This window comes from Sinocyclocheilus grahami, unplaced genomic scaffold, assembly GCF_001515645.1.
Source record: "Sinocyclocheilus grahami isolate Dianchi unplaced genomic scaffold, SAMN03320097.WGS_v1.1 scaffold464.1, whole genome shotgun sequence".
Classification (NCBI taxonomy): domain Eukaryota; kingdom Metazoa; phylum Chordata; class Actinopteri; order Cypriniformes; family Cyprinidae; genus Sinocyclocheilus; species Sinocyclocheilus grahami.
Window position 1 is genome coordinate 571,748 of NW_015505643.1, and position 18,917 is coordinate 590,664.

General features: G+C 37.4%; 2 protein-coding genes across 3 annotated transcripts; both read right to left on the reverse strand.

The window, feature by feature from the left end:
* Positions 1 to 244: 244 nt before the first annotated feature.
* On the reverse strand, positions 245 to 7,657 carry LOC107553080 (tryptophan 5-hydroxylase 1-like). The gene is made up of 11 exons (XM_016235177.1): positions 7,534 to 7,657; positions 6,676 to 6,810; positions 6,009 to 6,192; positions 5,827 to 5,927; positions 5,605 to 5,672; positions 5,321 to 5,517; positions 5,035 to 5,170; positions 2,232 to 2,358; positions 2,038 to 2,133; positions 1,315 to 1,448; positions 245 to 1,215 (listed from the first exon to the last, which is right to left on the reverse strand). Exons 1-11 carry the CDS (start codon positions 7,618 to 7,620, stop codon positions 1,041 to 1,043), a joined length of 1,440 nt encoding a protein of 479 aa, XP_016090663.1. The 5' UTR covers positions 7,621 to 7,657; the 3' UTR covers positions 245 to 1,040.
* Positions 7,658 to 8,463: 806 nt separating this feature from the next.
* Positions 8,464 to 16,484, reverse strand: mns1 (meiosis-specific nuclear structural 1). Of its 2 annotated transcripts, XM_016235176.1 has the most exons (11): positions 16,307 to 16,484; positions 15,937 to 16,161; positions 15,580 to 15,707; positions 15,383 to 15,485; positions 15,068 to 15,297; positions 14,713 to 14,929; positions 14,515 to 14,622; positions 13,441 to 13,698; positions 13,185 to 13,310; positions 12,955 to 13,069; positions 8,464 to 8,656 (listed from the first exon to the last, which is right to left on the reverse strand). In XM_016235176.1, exons 1-10 carry the CDS (start codon positions 16,307 to 16,309, stop codon positions 12,956 to 12,958), a joined length of 1,512 nt encoding a protein of 503 aa, XP_016090662.1. In that variant the 5' UTR covers positions 16,310 to 16,484; the 3' UTR covers positions 8,464 to 8,656; position 12,955. The 2 variants fall into 2 exon arrangements, with proteins under 2 accessions (XP_016090662.1, XP_016090661.1); XM_016235175.1 differs by lacking the exon at positions 8,464 to 8,656 and having other exon boundaries at positions 12,374 to 13,069.
* Positions 16,485 to 18,917: the final 2,433 nt, after the last annotated feature.

Genomic DNA, 18,917 nt, shown 5'->3' on the forward strand with positions numbered 1-18,917 from the left:
TACAGTAACTTCACTTCTTAGTGAATGGTGATGTTTACAAGCCAGAAAATAAATCAGAAGTGTGGGTTCTATGAGATACATTGTTTCAATAATACCATTTGAATCATTGGTGTGATACAGACAGAGTTTGATTATTTAATAAAAGTTGACATTTATTTATTAATTACATTTTGATCTTTCCTTATAAGAATCACTTTACTTAATTAGCATTCAATAAGCATAAACATGACAGAAAGTGGCCATGGATAAGCAGCAAGGATTACAGTCTTCAGAACACAAAACAATACACACAACACAGTTTCAGATTCACATCAGGATAATAGGAAAAAGGTGAAACATTTTAGTTACACATTTTTATATCACAAACACCAATAAATAAATTATTCAGCTCATGGTAAGAAATTAATGGCTCTATTTCCTAGAAGGTACAGTAGGTTTGATGTTGGGAAAGCAACAAAGACCTTTAACTGATTGCGAATACACAACAAGTTTAGAATTAAGAATGTATTTAGTAGTGTATTTATTTAACGACTATAAAAATTTGTGAAAGCCTCAAGATATAACATTGTAGGAGTGCTTTTCAAATTTAAGCTTTGTCTACGAAGATTATAAACTCTATAAGGATTAACCATTTCCATGTTTCCTGTGTATTTACAGAGACTGCATTTGGAGTGGAGAAGAGGTTAGAGTATATAGACTGCATGAATATAGTGATCATGAGATAATGTCATGGCTGTAGTTTTTGCTGTGGTGGTGTTTGAATAGCAGTGAAGGACTCTGAGCTAGTTGGTGTATTTAAAGAGCACTTAAAGACTCTCCTGAAAGCAGTGTTTGGATATTTAAGTGCTTTGTGGTATTTGGCAGATATTCAGTAAGAGAGGAAAGGTGCTCACAGAGACATTGAGAGCGATTCACCTCTTCAGTCAGAGAAGGCAGATCATGAGATAATACTATTGCATTGTTGAATGTTGAGTAACGTGCCTTGATATAAGAGACAGCAGGAATAAAAGCTATTAATATGAGCAAGAGTCATAATAGTTTCAGACACCAAGGTGTGCGCTGAGTCGACAGAGAGAGTCTCCTACAATGTCCAGCTCGTGTCTGAGCTCCTCGACCACATCGTTGATGCTGGGCATATCCTTCAGCACACACACGCTCTGTGTGTACGGGTTATACCGCAGGGAGAATGGACGCTGGACTGTCTTTGCAAATTCACTGTGAAGAATAAAATAGAAGAAATATATGGTCAAAGCAAAACAATAGTGATATACGGCATGCAAAGGTAATAGGTCACATATTGAAAAACAGATTTACCGCATTCTAAATTTGGCTTCCTCAAAGCTCTCCGAAACAAAGTAAACATCTTGAAAGGTGGTGATGAGACACTCCTGTTTACAGGTGACATTGGGCTCAAAGGGCAGGATTTTAGCAGAGCCTGAGAGAGAGTGCTTTAAAACAAAACATATGTGTTTCAGAGTCATTCACTTCAGTTAACTTCATTAACTGCAGTTACAGTACTGTTCAAAATTTAGGGTTAATAAGATATTAAGAAATTAATATAAGATATTAAGTAAATTAATATTAAATTCATACTTTTATCTAGCAAGGATGCAGTAAATGTATCAAAAGTGACAGTAACAATATTTATATTTCAAATAAATGCTGTTCTTTTGAACTTTCAGTTTACACAAAAAGTTTCAACTGTGATAGCAATAAGTAATGTTTCTTGAGAATTAAATCAGCATATTAGAATGATTACTGAAGGATGTGACCCTGAAGACTGGAGCAATGGCTGCTGAAAATTAATCTTAAAATATACAGTATTAAATGGAAAACAATTCATTTAAACTGTAATAATATTTCACAATATTACTGTTTTCTTACTGTGTTTTTGATCAAAAGAATGCAGCTTTGGTATCTTTTGAAGATATTTAAAAAGTGAACTCGTATTTTATTCATGTTTTTTGTTCAAACTAGTTATTTGATTAAACATTTTTGTTGTAATCTATAATTCTAAAACTGATAATGAGTATCTACCTTAAGTTCGCTGATTGAAGAGAGAAGCCCAGCGCCATATGCTCTGAGTGAACCCTCCTGCTTACACAGGCCAAACTCTACCGTGAAGAAATAGCACTGCAATGGCACACACACCAACATAACCACCATCAAAACTACTGCAAAAATGATTAAGGCTTTATGCCTAGGACAGCAAAATGTACAGAAATACATACTGTTGCTAACTTCTGCACAGCATCATCAGATGCACCGAGAGAAGCCAGTCCTAATTCCTGAGAGAACTGTGCAAAACTGGGTTCGGCCAACAGAGGAACATGACCCAGCAGCTCATGACATGTGTCCCTGAAAGACACAGACATGAAGATCTCTTTAATTGTTTGTCAAGCTTTTTTGACCAAGCAGAATAAGGCCTAGTTCACAAGACATATACAAACAGTGTGTAAGTGATGCAGGAGCAAATGCGCATAAAGATATGCTGTGAACATTGTTACTGCTGTAGAATTGCAGCTCTGTGCAGAGAAGGATTGATTTCTGAGTGATTTCTGGGTTACCACATTGAGTATTTCTTTTAAAGGGCACCTTTATGTTGTTTATGATTTTACCTTTCCTTTAATGTGTAATAAATCTGTTTGTGCATGTAAACCATTTGCAAAGTTACAAAGAAACCAAACGGAGATAATCTCCCCAATAGAAAGCACTTGCCTAAAACACTGTTTGTAGTCCCGCTATTATCTCCCTGATTTGTTACATCACCATGTTAAACATTTGCATAATTTCCGCCCTCAAAGAACAATTAGGTAAGTCATTTCGCTATGTCTATGTAAATTAGATGCTGCAAGGGCGAAAAAAACTAAACAAACATTGAATGGACCAACGCCACAGTTACCATAGATTTAATACTGTTTACAGTTGCTCATTAAAACTCTGCAGCTAAAAACCCAATTGACCAGTCAACAACCAATAAAACAACAGGCTGGCCCAACTGACCAATCAGAGCAAACTGGGCTTTTCAGAAAGGCGGGCTTTAAAGAGACTGGAACTAATCAGAGTGGCTGTGTCCGAAAGCTTAAAGGTGGGGTAAGCGATTTTTCAAAGACGCTTTAGAAAACTGATTCCGGCCGAGCAGCAAAACAAACTTGTAGCTAATCAGTAGTAAGGGGCATGTCTACTCATGATGTGGAGGAGAGAGAGTTCAGTGCACAGGACGGACATTAGCTGAGCCGAGTGACAGAAAGATAGAGATGGCGGATACAAAAACAAAAGAGGAAAATGTCTGTGGAACTAAAGAAGGCTTAAGGCAATAATGCAAGAAGTAGGACCCGTGTAAATATCGGATCAGCTTTCCAGCGCTGGAGAGAACTTAAGGAGCGGAAGGCCTGCGATCGGACGCCGAGGTTGCTTTGTTTCTTCTCGATAGGTGGGTAACACCGTGTCTAGTGCCGCAACAGCTAAAGTCTGTCTAGTACACTGGACGCGACAAAGCGACCGTTGAAAATCATTTGAAATTTGTGTCAATAAGTCATAAAGAGAACGCAGTTTTCTGTCGGGGATTTGTCGTGCAGCGCCACATCCAATTTAGACAATAGCACTGATTATAATGAGTTCTATAGTATTTTGTCACGTGCCGCTCGCGTCCGTGTAGACACGGTGTAACATTGGTTTTGCTTTGTTTCACAGAACTAATCGTTGCCTGGGTTGCGTACGTATGTGTGGGGCAGAGCTATCAAAATAGGGGCGAGACCCTTTTGGGGTAGGGGTGTGTTTGTTTTGGTGATTTCAAATGTCAACATTGGCTACCAGAAATCACTTACCCCACCTTTAAGCTGCTGACTTGTTGCCTCACTGCCTTATCAGGCAATGACTTTGAAGGCAGTGTTTTTACATGAAGGCACCTCGTGAAACTGATTTCGGACAGGCTTCTGAGGCAGCGTAACAGTTTAAGGATCTACAACAAAATAGAGTGAGATTTGGTGATAACTAAGCTAATATTTAATTAATAATACTGATATCTCAATAGAAGTAACGTCAAAAATTGAAAAAGTTGGTCAGAAACATACTTTTACACAGAAACTGACCACCAAATGCAACTTTCAGACGACATCTTTATTTTTTAGCTCAACTGTCACGGAATGGAATGCACAGGATTGTGGGATATCAAAGGCAGCGAAGGATACATCTATGCTGCCTTCAAAAATTGATCAGATGAAGGCATTTCAGGAGACAGAAAGTGAAGCTGACATTGGATTTGGACGTGCCTTGATGCCTTCTTACCTTGGCAGCATTTTAAAGCTTTCAGACGTAGCCATTGTTTCAGGCAGAGGGTAAAAAGAGGTGCTGCAGCAGTGCACAAAACTTTTTTATTTTAAAGTATGTAAATGTATTCTAGCAGACCCCAAAAATAAATGTATGACTTTTAAATAAGCATAATAGGGGCACTTTAATAACTGCCATAAATATAAAATGATTATTGAGAGTACTGGCTATTAAGAACTATTATAAACTTGATCATTCTGAAATCATGTGAATGAGTTTCAGCATTGAAATGTGGTTGAAAGAACGTCAGTTGGTTCAACACTGAAAAAACATTGAAAATGTTTTAATGCCAAATGAAAACAATACATGTACAATACAAAAAACGTATAAATCAATATTGAAATTTTAACAAGATCTGTTAAAAAAAAAAAAAAAAAGTTAAAGCATTGCTGCAATACATCAAAATTGATTTGATATTCAAAATCTAAACAAAATTAAACAGTGATTGAACATTGATCCATGAAGCTGATTCACCCAAGAACGGAGCCCAAACCCCAAAGTGCAAAATATAAACTGCTTAAATCATCTGGATTCAGTTTGATTTACTGTATAAAAGGGGATGTGCTTGTTTCATTTCTGCGTGTTTATGCATCAGGTGTGACAGACAGTGAGTGTTGCTTAAACAATGGGTGCTGCTTCATAAAAGTTTGTGTCAATAAACAGGCCTGAAGAGATAAAGGGATATACAGTATGCTTTATACTCACGGTTCAGGAGTGTAGAGAGGATCTGAGCTGTGACGCACATATTGTGTACAGTGAAACACTCTGAAGGCCAGACCAGCCAGAAAGTCTCTCGGTGACAAGTACCCAGCAACAGGGCGAATGGTGAAGCCAGTTCGCTCTGAAACACACATACAACAGGCATACAACTACTGCCCTCTGCTGGTGACACAACTAATACTTCTCATCAGCTAGTATTGTAGCTATTGTAAAGTTCAAATGAATCTTAAAAACATACTTTATCACTGTGTGTGCACTCATGATGTCTCACCTCTCAGGAAGTTGGACACGTCCTCCAGCTGTGGTATGTTGTCCTCTCTGTAGCCACAGTACTGGGTGAGCAGAGGCAGGTTGTTCAGGTACTCTCGACAGGCATGTGTGGGGTACAGCTTATTCAGCTCCCGAAAAACGACACCCCACGTCTTCACCTCTTCCTCTGTAAACTCTACACGTGGTATAGGTTCTCCACTGCGGAGTGAGAGAGAATCATGTGAATATTAAAGATAAATATGTGGAATTAATATAAGAGTTTTAAAACCTTATTGTTAAACGTACTGTTTGTAACTCATGGCAAGATCAGCAAAATATTTCCTTCTCTTACGATAAATGTTGTCTTTGAATCCCTGAAATCATATAGGAACAAATACATACGGTTTTCATGCATAAGGTAGCAGCTTAGATACTGAAGAGTATTATACATGATCAGTATGACATAAATACTATTATCAGTGAATTTCCACAGCCTAATTCTCTAGTAAAAAGTGAGACGATACTGACCGGATGATCCGCGTCCAAATCTGAACCATACATCAGAACACGACAGGCACTCTTATCCAGATCTGAGATCTTCTTGGGGAACCAAGGCACCTCAGCAAGATCTGAAAAATTAATGTTCACAGATTTATATACAAATTTCTGTGACTTACTCATCTATCTAATGAAGGAGTAAAACACAGTACCGTTCGCACGAGTCGAGAACCTATCAGGTGAGTCCATGGTTATGATGCTTGTTTGTTTGCGCAGCAGCTGAACAACCTCTTTTAGAGTTTCTCGATCACTGTCACAGTCCACCAGTACTTCCAACTCTGAGTTACGCCGCCGGGACTTACGTGACTCAATATGCACAAGCTTTACCTGGTTGTCCTGTTTATAATGAATAAAAATATGTAATTTAGCCCACTGTAAATTTAAATTTAATATAAATCGCATATTTACTGTTTGAATAATATTTATACAAAATACATACATTTGTATAATACACATATTTGAAGATGTACCAGATTTATAATATGTGATATCTTTTACACTGCAGTGACATGGAGTGAGAAGGAACTTGATACAGTATCTATAAATTTAATTCATTCATAGTGCCTACTTTCCATAGTAGGGTTTCAAAGTTATTGTTTATTGCTTTAGCTGGAATTACTAAGCAACTATTTAACCATCCGTGCCTTTTATGTGTCATTTATACATAACATGATTCGACTGAAGCTGGAAATACTGAAAATAATCAAATACAAATTAGATAGAAAGAAAGAAAGATGATGCATTGATATTAATTAATTGAATGAAAATAATAGGTATGACAATAATACAACATTTAAAGAAGCCATAACATTAATGTACCTGAAATAATTTTAATGCCTTCACAAGCCCCCCGACTTCATTCTTCAGAGAGAAGACAATCGCAGCATGTTCTCTCTTGGAGGAACATATCTTGTCTTTGCTCTCGTCTGTCTTATGGAAAGTAGTTTTGTTCAACTTAATAAATAGAGAGAGATAGAGAGAGAGAGAGAGTACTATTATTATCAATGTCACTGGGTTTTACTCAGGGGTCTCTTCCCATTAGCGTGACAATCTCTCTACTACAGAGCAGATGTTTAATATCCCGTGAGAGTGAACTTATATTTGTTTTTGACATGTTTTTCAAACAGCAAATCGTTGTCCACAAGCTAATAACATGTAAAGAACAGTATTTCCTAAATGTTGGGTAGGATGCATGCTAGCAAACATAGGTATATATGACTAGACCAGCACTGTGGTGGACAGCAACTTTAAAGTCATGAAAAAGCAAATCAACAGATGATGCAATGCATAACAGATCAGAAGTTCATACACATTCAAAAATGAATGAGTGTGGAAAGTTTTATGATATAATATCTATTTAAATGTACATTAACGATGTTAAGTACATATAGTACGTATAGTATTGTTGTTAATAATGAACGTTTTTGGAAGGAATTAACTTCTAAATATATATCAGCTATTATATTCCTTTCTATGAGTCTAAACATCAGCTATTCATGATTGCCCTAAATTCTCAAGACATTCAAAATTCATTTTATCAGCCGTTCTGGCAGCTCACTTTTGGTCTCCATATTCAAAAATGTTAGCATTTTTGATGTGTAAAAATATTAGCAAAACTGTTAGCATTTGGATATGTAAAAATGTTGGCATTTTGAATATGTCACAAGTTTTTCTTACCTCATTGTTGACTAGCTTCTCTTCGTAACTCTTATTGGAGTCAAAAGACCGTCCTCGACGCGGTCCGTCAAGCTTGCTGGAGAGCATGGATGGGTTCTCCTGCTTTTATAGTAGAATATGGAGAGGTGCGGGGCTCAGATAGACGCTTCTGTCAGTCTGATAATGATATTTTCTCTCTGGATTTATAAAGAGATCAGGCGGAGGGGGGGAGGAGCGTGCATCTCTGGAAAGTCCGATCAGCCGACCAGATTCTCTCTCTAACACTCGTATTTTTATTGATAGAACGGAAAATAGTTAACAGGATTGTCACTTCTTCTATTTGTTTTTTTTACTCTAGTGATTATTTTTGACAGTTACCTACTGTACTTTAAAATGTACCCTTAATGTATGACAGATTGTTTTTGTTTTTTTGTGTTCAACTGTTTTCCCAAGATCTACAGCAAAAAAAATTATGTTGGATGTATTCATTATTCACATAATTGATATAATTTAAGGACGTTTTAAAATAAATATTAGCAAAACACATACAAAACCACTGCTGGAAAATGATACTTTTGACTCACAACCTTAAAGTTACCCCACTGACAACAAGCACCATCTCTCCTGTACAGTTTATTATGCTTATATTGATAATGATCTATATCATATTGGTTAGGCCTATCACCCTGAAGAGTCAGATCATAATAAACACTTTTGTACTATTCATAATGTTAATTTCTAATAGTAATGTTTAATATTGATTGAAGTATCACAAAATGTCAACAGAATATGGCACGTTAATTACCAGTCTTATCAGTAGTTGATTAAGATCACAAGAAAAGAAAGGAATAAAACAATCCATTAAAAGATTCACAAAAATTGAGTTGTAGACCTTGGCATTTAAACACACTCAATCTTTCATTTGGTTCATAGTCGACATTCGTTTATTTATGTACTCTTTCCAAGGTTGGTCTGGGATCAGTGAGCTTTGTTTCCACACATCTGCGGAAAGACCAGTGATGAAGTGATGTGGATACCGGTCTAATAAGACACGGCAGCAGGCCTAGATTAACTGGTGATGACTGATTCGGAATGTGCCCGTCACTGGTTCCTGTTATCTCTAAACCAATGGCCCCAATCCACACTATAGTTCCAGTCCGGGGGTGATTTGTTCCAAAGGGAGAAACATGGAAAATAATAAAAGCACGTCAATGAGCATGGCTTGGATTAATAATGATGTGGCAGTTATGAGCAATGGCTGTTTACAAGCTCACACCAGCATTAATTAGCTCAAAATGCAATATAATTAGGTACTGCTGTACGTCCATTTCCAAACAACATGACTAATCTTTTATTCAGACGTTCTCACGCTACTTCTGTGCTTTATTGGTCCATTGTCTTTGCCTCCCACTGCTTGGTCATTGATCTGAAAGACCTCCATACCCCTCCTCAGGGGGACAGGCAGACAGTCTTTTGTAAGGCAGCCCATAAGTTCACATCTCATTTGGCTTTATGAAGTAAGAGATTCACCATCTATTGAAACACAGCCAGTTTATAACAGTTCCAACAGCATTTTTGCACTATTTTTGTTTTCACTAAAATATTTTTGCACTATTTAGTGCAAAGGTAGAATACAGGGATGCAAACTCATCATGGGTGAAAAAGGTGACCCCCCTTTTTAACAACATCATATGACCCCTTTAAGATGAAAATTACATGAAATTACCATTATATCCAATAGATGGCAGCAGAGGATCACCCATTAGCTCAGTTGCCATTTCAACTCCCTAGTTTTTCTCACATCTTGCTTTTGGATTTATTATAAAATGACTGAATTATAGCAAGTGCAGAAAGTCACAAAGTCTCATGTCATTTAAAAATATATAAATAAGCCCAGACACCAACAGCCTAGGGTTAATTATTTGAATTATTAAATAATGAATTAAATATTTTAGCGCTTTTTTGGGGGGAAAATTAAAAAACTTCATTTTTCAAACATTGCCAAAAAAGGACACATCAAAAGGAGAGCTTTAAGTTATCTTTACCTGTAGAAGCTGCTAAAGGCAACACAGACTTGTTGCTGCTGTAGTTTTGTTACTCTGAATTTACTCAGCATCACTTAAAGCACAGGCTAGCTCCACTTAAAGCACATTGCTACCGTCAATCGCGGATCAATTTGGCAGATTCACTTGCGTAATTTTTTACACTCGCGTTTGTCATTCCTTTAACAGTATACGTGGACTGTTTGGTCCTCTTAAACTTTTCTTCAAACTTTTCTGAAGTATGTAGAGAAACCGAGTAAAGGGTGCTTCCCTTATAGCTTACTCACGCGAAAACTCCTGATATAATCAATAACTAACTATACAATGAATATCTTATTTACATCATGTATGCTTTCTTTATGTCTTGTTAGGAAGATATGTGAGCATGTAGAAATACGCAAACTTGCGAAAACACAAATTAGATCAGAGCGGATTTTGACTAACCTACAGTAAATACCTCTGATTGGCCACTGCTTTCAACAGAGATGCCTGTGATTGGCTACAATACTCAACGCTGCAAAACACGTTGTAAATAGAAGCTTTTGGTTTTGTAATTCTAAACCAGAAGCGTGCACACAAAAACACACAGGAGAGTTTGAAAGCGGGTGACTTTGAGCGGGTACAGAACTGAGTTGGTACTACTGGCACTGTAAAAAGACACCCCCCCCCCACCACCACCACACACACATTTTTCTCGTAGGTGACCTATTTTGATCTCAGAAAAGTGAATTTTTACCGAAAGGTGAGGAGTTTGCATCGATGAGAATATCTTTAGCTCTGCAAACCAATTTCCTATACTGTATCATTAAAATGTTGAAAAGCATGATGTGTGCAAATCAAAATGCTTCGTACTTTATGACTCAAAGAATATCCAATTCATATAACCACAACTCATTTAGAGATAAGGCACAAGAAATGCTTGAACTTGAATAGCTGTTTGGTGGTAACAGCTATCTGGGGGTCAAAAAAGAACCACGGAATAAGCAATGTTTCATCTAAAGACGCATATATCTTAATATGGTTAGCATGTACACCTCATATTTCCTTTTGAGATTTACATTCATTTCCTTTTGGCTATATATAATAAGGGTGTTTGTGCAGAACCGGTGACGTACCGCATGATTGAGCCAAATCATGTTCAGACTAATCCAATGCAGCACTGGAGTCTGGTCTATTAGCATAAGCTTCACTGTAGACACACAGCTTCTGCAGAGACTTCATTCTGAGGCAATTCAATCTGCACTCAGTCTCAGCAACAGGACATTCCCCTCAATCTGGGTTGCAAGAAAAAGGCAATGAAAGAGTAAGCTATGGTACATATTAATGTGAGTTCACTGGTCTGTCAAACAACCTGAAGTTCCTTCAAGGTATTAGAGCTTCCTGTGCTCCCAGGTGAGACAAGGGATGTGAGGCAGAACAATGTCAGGAAAGATTAAATCTGGTCATGATCACCAAGCTTCAGTTGAAAGATGACAATCCTAAGAAATATTTGACCAGCCTAGTAAGAAAATCCATTACAGAAAGTGGACCAAATAAGATTTGCTCCAGTGCTGGGAAAAAGAACTAGGTAACCCTCATTAGTGGTTTAACTGAGCTGCAAGGCAGTTGAGTCAAGTTTTGGCATGGTCTACAAACTTTATGAGACTGTAGATGTTGATGTTGACCTTTTATATCGGTTACTTAAAGGTAAATGTTAATTAATATACAAAGAAAGGAAGAAATTAATGTGTATAGCTCTGAAGCTCGGAGAGTTAATTTCGCTTAATGTCTGAGTGTGTGACCAGGGATAAACATGTGCGTCAGCATGCTGCATGTGCATCTGGCACGCTTGGCAAACTATGATGTCTTCATCATCCTGTATGGATGATGGAGAGTGCAAAATATGGCTATGACAGGACAGAGGGGTATATGATTTCATAATAATCTTTTCAAAGCTCTGGAGGAAATCAAGAGGACTTCCTGTTTCATAAAGTGAAGTAGTGACATTTATAATGTTCCAAAATATTTCTATTTAAAAGAATGCTGTTCTTTGAACTTTCCATTCATCAAATCTAGAAATAAATGGTTTCCACAATATTAAGCAGAATAACCGTTTTTAACATTGATTTTAAATGTTTCTTGATCACCAAAGAATCCTTTCAGAATGATTTCTGAAGGAACATGTGACACTGAGGACTGTAATATCACAATTTAAAATAACAAAATTACTGTTTTTACTGTATTTCTGATCAAATAAATGCAACCTTGGTGAGCAGAGACTAGTAGTGTATGTATATAGTACAAGAGCCAATCCATCCAAAGGCAAGTAAATGATCGTGAATGATCCTTTTGTCTTTTTATGCTCATTCAAAACGTCAACTGACATTGTAACAATATTGACAGCACACATTTCGCAATCATACTGCAGTGTCTTTTTGACTCATTACCAGTGTTAGCATTTCAACACTGAAGCTGTATGAAACACAAAAAGGTTTCCAGACCTTTCCGTTTTTAACAGTATACAGTACCTCTCAACTACTCTGAGGTCAGAATGGGATGTATTATGTGGAAAGCAAAGGAGCTTTTATGATCAGTGTTGTGCGTAAGAAGAGTACGTGGTGATCTAATAAAACTGAATTTGCCAGGCCTAGAATTGAAAATGAACTTCTAATATTGACGGATGGTGAAGTTTGCGGGATAAATTTATTGACATTTCCAATGAAATTCATTATACTGGATGATTACTTTGAAATGAGTGGCATTTTAGCATGTTTTTTACAGTGACAGCCTTTTTAGAGGGAACTTCATAATAGCCGTTACAAGACAGACTTGACATTTTCATAGTGCAGGTATAGATGACAGTAAACACTTAGATGGAAGAACTGTACAGCCATGACAGCAGCCAGACCAATGCAATGGACTAACTGAACAGAATGACTGACAGCTGTTGAGACACTGACAGACTTGACTGTACATGAGCAGTCACATTTGATTAAATTCTTGCTCGTATGATATACTGCCTGGCAACCATATCCAGTTCTTTCTTAGGAAGCAACGAAATCACTCAAGAGGAAAGAAAATGCTTGTGTGATGAAGGCTAACCAAGTCTTGTCTACAAATGGTGAACATTTGGTGAATTCATTTAGAGTTCTACAAAAAGTGAAATTTACCTTTTAACAGCTCAGGAAAGAGGTTCTATACTATTAACATTTATAAAGTAACACACCATACAACTAGTTTGAATATACTGTATTTAAATGTATTTAAGATAAAGTTAAATTTGTATCACGTATGAAATTTGTTCAATTGTTTGTGAAAGTGGCAGATGCACCTAACAGTTCATAATGCACTGTTAAGCATACCAGCATTAACAGATTGCATTTAAAAAGAGCGCCATGTTGGTGGTCATGACAGGAATTACCCTACTGCGACTCGTCTCCCCAACCCTCATCTGAGAAAATATCAGCCTGGCGTTGTTTGAAACTGTTTTTGAAATCCTCATCAAAGTGCTCTAGGTCATCTTCTTTGAAAATACCCTACAAAATAAGGAAAATAAGAAAAAATACAGATGTTGTATTACAAAAAAATCTATCATCTAAGTAATGACTGATTATGTGAGAGTGTCTGTGTACTATAGTGTGGTGTTCTCACCTTTGGTAGGTATCCCAACAGTTTCGTCGCATGCTGTTTTAGGAGCCTCTGTCTCTCCTCTTCAATGATCTTTCGTCGTTGAGCCTCTCTCTCCTTCTCCATAGCTCGCTCCTCTTCCTCCCTCTCCTGTTGAATATTTAGATTCATTTATTCCATGTTCTCTGTACTATCAGCGGTAATTTGTATAGTCTGAATCAGAAGGAACTAATGTCTAAGCTGCACATTTGCATGCCTGATTTGTGGCTTTAAGTCTTACTTGTTCAGCCAGATACTGCTGTCTCCTTTCTTCCAGCAGCTTCTCCACAGCCCGTTTGTGTTCCAACTGTTTCATACGACGCTTCTGGGCATTCATCTGCTCAATGCGGTCATCCTCTGCAAACTTGGCCATCATCATCTGTCTAAAGGCCTCCTCTTCCTCTTTCTCAGCTTGTATGCGCAACTGCTTGAAGGCCATCATCTCCTGACACGTCTGCTGTAGCTCAAGCCGCTGCCGGATCCTCTTCTCCATCTCTTCCTGTGAGTGACATGATGTAAAGAGATGGTAAATGTACGTAGTTTTACATGGTGCTAGTGAATCTAAAAAAAAAGCATCAATAAATAATGCAAATTCTTAAAATAATTATTATTATAAAGCAATGATTTTTTAATAATTAAAAATAAAACAGTGATTTTATACAGTAAAAATACATTACAAAAATAAGTACCATCATTAGGGTACATTGCTGAATAAATTCACAGTGTAGCAAAACTTAATGGTCTTGAAATATGTTTAAATTTTCTTGGTTAATTGAAATATTCAGACTGGGACATTTCATGACTGGGATATTTTCTATATAGGCATTTTAAGATTAGTGTTGCCAGGGTAGTGGTTTTCTTGCACTATTGGGCTATTTTAAAAATGTCACAGGAAAAATTAGTGTGTTGCGTGTTTTTGGGCCAATTTTATAATGTACCGTAGCCACCAAAAGGTTTATTTGCGGACAAAGAAAAATGAAAATGTGTTATCGATCCTTGGAATGAATACCTGGAGGTGTGTTTCATGTCACATCACAAACTAGAGGTTACACGAGTTTCGCCCACATCAGGAATTTGAAAGCAGGTAAATTAAGTTTGACATTATAGATTAATTGCACATTTATGCTTGTGTGTACGAAAAAAACAAAAAAAAAATGAGTGAATGTGGAGAGAAGAAGAGTAAAACAAAAAGACACTAGAATTTTTTCCTGAGATCAGGCAACCCTACATAAGATTAACCTTTTCTTTGTAAAAATGTACAAAGTGTATCCAGTAAAGTGAGATGTAGTAAGAGACATTGTAAGAGAGTTCTCACAATTTCCTGTCGTCTTGCAGCCTCGGCCTGCTCTTCCAAATGAAGTTCCTCACGGACGCGCTCCATATTCTCACGCTCTCTTTTTTCCATCTCGATCTGCTCCGAGAGCTAAACACGAAGGAAAGAAAGAACACATTAATGCTTGTATCTTGATTACTCGCCTGTACTTAATGGCACAGAGGATGAGCAGTCATGTACCATTTTGTGGAGGGTTTCTTTCGCCTGTTCTTGCTCTCTAACTTTGACCATCCTGTCCTCCTCCTTCCTTTGCTGGTAGTGGGCAAACTCAATGATGCGCCTGTTCTCCGCCTCCACCTTTTCTCGCTCTATATGTCTCCACTCCGCTTGCTGCTTTTTAAAATCTTCAATATATCTCTGGGTGGCCACCACTTTCTCGAGTCGTAACTGAAGCTCCCTGTAAATGAAGTTTGTCAGTTTCAAACCATTCTAGAACCAAGATCTTACCAGCTCATCTAAAAGAGATGATATCATCTGTTTTCTCCAGAATTTCCAAAAACTACGCAGAAAAAGGGAAAACAAAGAACACACTTACCTCTGATCCTCCTCATAGATCTTCCGCACTATTTCGTCCACCATGAGTTTCTCTTTAAGAAACTCTTCATAGGCTTCCTGTCTCTTGTGCTCCTTCTCCTCAAGCTGCTGCTCAAGTTCTTGCTGGTAACGCACCACTTCCTCATACTTCTTCTGCTCCTGCTTCTCCTTCTCCATCTCTGCACTCTTGTGCTCGTCCTTCATCTTACGGGCAATAGCAGCCTCTTGTCGCTGGTAAGATGCAAATTCACAATAAGCAAAACCACAGAATAAGAGGCCTAAATGTAAGACACACATTTGCAGGTCACACAGTTACCATTGTCTCATATCGCATGGCTTCCTTTTCTGCCATCTGTGCTGCCCGCTCTCTGTTCATGTAGGCAGACTTGAGCTTTAACTCAAGCTCTCGAAGCTCAATGCTGCCAATAAAACACAGAGTATACACATAAATAGTAAACCTATAAAAACATTACGCAGTGCTATAGAGTGCCGTTAAGCTCTCTGGTCTCGTACCTGTTCTCTTTGATGTACTGCCTCATCTTCTCATCTCGGAGTTTCTCATTATTAATTCTGGCCAGCTCCTTGGCCATCCTCTCTTCCTGTTCAAGCTGCCTCTCTCTGAACTGTCTGTCCTCTTCTGCCTAAAAACATACATTTTGCAGGTTTCAAAAGAGTCTAAAGTGTTAGATTTATGTATGATCTTAAATGCATGGTTAATGTTTCATGCATGTTTTCATTTTTGGACCGCATGAAGACTAGTAGTGCAACAGGGCACAGCTAACGGGGATCCTAACAAATAAAAGAAATGAGACCACGCGGCTTTTTGAGGATACAGCTGACGTATTTCATAACGAACAGAATAAAACCAACCTTAAGAAGTGATTCCTCGATTTGTTTGCCATACTCTTCATCTTGCAGTTTGCGCAGGAAGCGCTTTTTCTCGACTCTCTCTTCGCACTGGATGTTGGCTTGCAGCTGCCGCTCTTTGGCGATGCGTTTGGTTTGATCTTCACGCATTTCCTCCTGTTTGCGGTCATCCAGCATCATCTTCTGATGGTGGTTGTGAGAGATGTTGCGCTGCTGGCTCATGAAAGACTGCAAAGAGACGGCCTCTCGTAAGTTCTACAACACAGCCTCGCTAATTAATTTAACCTTTACTCGCGCATCGTTTGTAGCATCCTAATTCGTTAAAACAGCCTACTCTTGGTTTTTTGACTACTCAAATCTGCATCATTCTTACCATTACTCAGGTGTCCTGGAGGTTTTGGATCAGCTCCGTCGACTTCGCGATATAAATGGTTTTGTTTCTAACCAAACAAAGTAGGAAACACCACGCTCATTTGTTTGCGAGTCGTTGTCCTAGAAACGCCGGGCTTTCAGACCTAGGAATAAAAACGAATATTATTGGCCAACGCAATTCTTGCAGAGCCAATAAAATGCAACAGGTTGCGGAAGTAAACATCCCCCATTTATATTCTCCAAAGAGAAATATATATTTAACGATTGCTTTATGCTTCTGTTAAAGCCATATATATATATATATATATATATATATATCCTCCTGACTCCCAGCTATAAAGTTTTGCTTTATATTTTAGTGAATTCCTCTGAGACCTTATATGTCACAGTCAAGTCTGGATGTCCTGTACAGAGCACATTCAGGGCTTTTCAGCAATACCAAATGTTTTGACGTTTCACCATGACCGATCCAAAATTAATATCTGAGGAAATATACTCGTTTTATAGTAATATTTACTCTTCGTCATAATCTGAAAATAATGCCAAGGAATTTCCTGAAAAGGTAACAGATTTTATTCCACAGATTGATATTGAATTTAAAGAATTGTGTGATGGAGACCTGAGGTTAGAGGAACTTGAATCTGCTATTTAAAAAATGCATTTGGGTAAATCTCCTGGTCAGGACAGTTTGACTACTGATTTTTACAAATTCTTCTGGGAGGATATAAAATATTTGCTATTTAAAGCTTTAAAGGAGTGTTTTGATTCTAATTATTTTCTTCCAACTATGAGACGGGGGTTAATAATTCTCATTCCAAAGTCAAACAAAGATAAAAGAGTTATTGAGAATCTGAGACCGATTACCCTACTTGATGTTGATTATAAAATTCTTACATCTGCAATTGTTAATAGGTTCAAATTTAGGTTGAGTCAAGTTATAAGTGAAACTCAATCTGGTTTTATTAAAGGCAGGTTAATACACAACAACATTAGACTTGTCTTAGATTGAATTGATTATGGATATTTAATTAAGGATGATGGGTTTGTTTTGTTTCTTGATTTCTATAAGGCATTCGATACTGTAGAACATAAATTCATTTTACATGCATTGAAGTTTTTTTGGTTTTGGTCATAAATTTGTTAAATTAATAGAGATGTTGTACAAAGACATAAATAGTTAAGTATTGTTACCATTTGGGACTTCTGAGAGGTTTAACATTAATAGAGGTATTAGACAAGGGGATCCGTCAAGTCCATATTTATTTATTTTAATAGCTGAACTGTTAGCAATTTATGTGAAAAATAGTAAAGATATCAGGCCTTTGAATGTTTTAGGGAGTCAGTTATTGATAAGTCAAAGGTTAATACACAACAACATTAGACTTGTCTTAGATTTAATTGATTATGGATATTTAATTAAGGATGATGGGTTTGTTTTGTTTCTTGATTTCTATAAGGCATTCGATACTGTAGAACATAAATTCATTTTACATGCATTGAAGTTTTTTTGGTTTTGGTCATAAATTTGTTCAAGTCCATATTTATTTATTTTAATAGCTGAACTGTTAGCAATTTATGTGAAAAATAGTAAAGATATCAGGCCTTTGAATGTTTTAGGGAGTCAGTTATTGATAAGTCAACTAGCAGACAATACCACCCTGTTTCTTAGTGATGTAGAGCAGATTCCAGTTGCCATTAATCTGGTGTCTCATTTTTCAAAAGCTTCTGGTCTGCAATTGAATTAAAAAAAGTGTGAGCTGATGGCACTTCATAGTCATGCTGAATCTCAATTGTTCAATATTCCATTAAAAAATGAGATAAAATATTTAGGAATTGTTATTACTAAAGACCCTAAAATTAGAGAAAAAAGTAACTTGATTGATAATATAAAAAAAAGTCAAAATATTTTAAATACGTGGGTTCAAAGGGATATTTCTATATTTGGCAGAATTCTCATACAGAAGTCAGAAGCACTTTCCAGGTTGATTTACAGGAAATACGTAGGCTGCGTGCCGTGCATAGAGTCCATTGTCCGTTTCTGCAGACCAACTGCCCCCTAGTGGTCGGGAGCATTTCCGTTGTGTTGTGGCCAGTCTATGGTTGTGGCTTATGGTGTGTTCAAGTCATGTCGGATAGATCGTATTTACGAGTTGATCGCACATGAACGTCACCACAAAGTCGTTATTACGAGTGGGAAACTCGAAATTTTCTTTAAGCCCCGAGTTTCTGAGTTGGGGGCGGGTCAGTGAGAAACATGGCGGAATCGATGGATGCAATGTCTGTAGTTGACGGTAGATTTTTGTTTAAATTGATAGTTTAGTTGTCCTATAAACTTAAATTGGTCATGTTCTTATTACGCAGCTGAAATCCAAGTAAAAAAATACAGACCCTGTTGTATTTTCTTGTAATTTATTAAAAGAAGGTACACCGCCATCTTCTGCCGACTAAACTGACTTGAACGCACCTGACGTCGTAATTACGACTTGTCAACTCGTGAACGTCCCAGGAGGACTTGAACGCAGCATTAATGTCGTTGTGCTGCGAGCTTATGTTTGCTTTTTTAAAGTCGTTGTGTTGTGAGCTTATGTTTGCTTTTTTAATTGCGTTGTGCT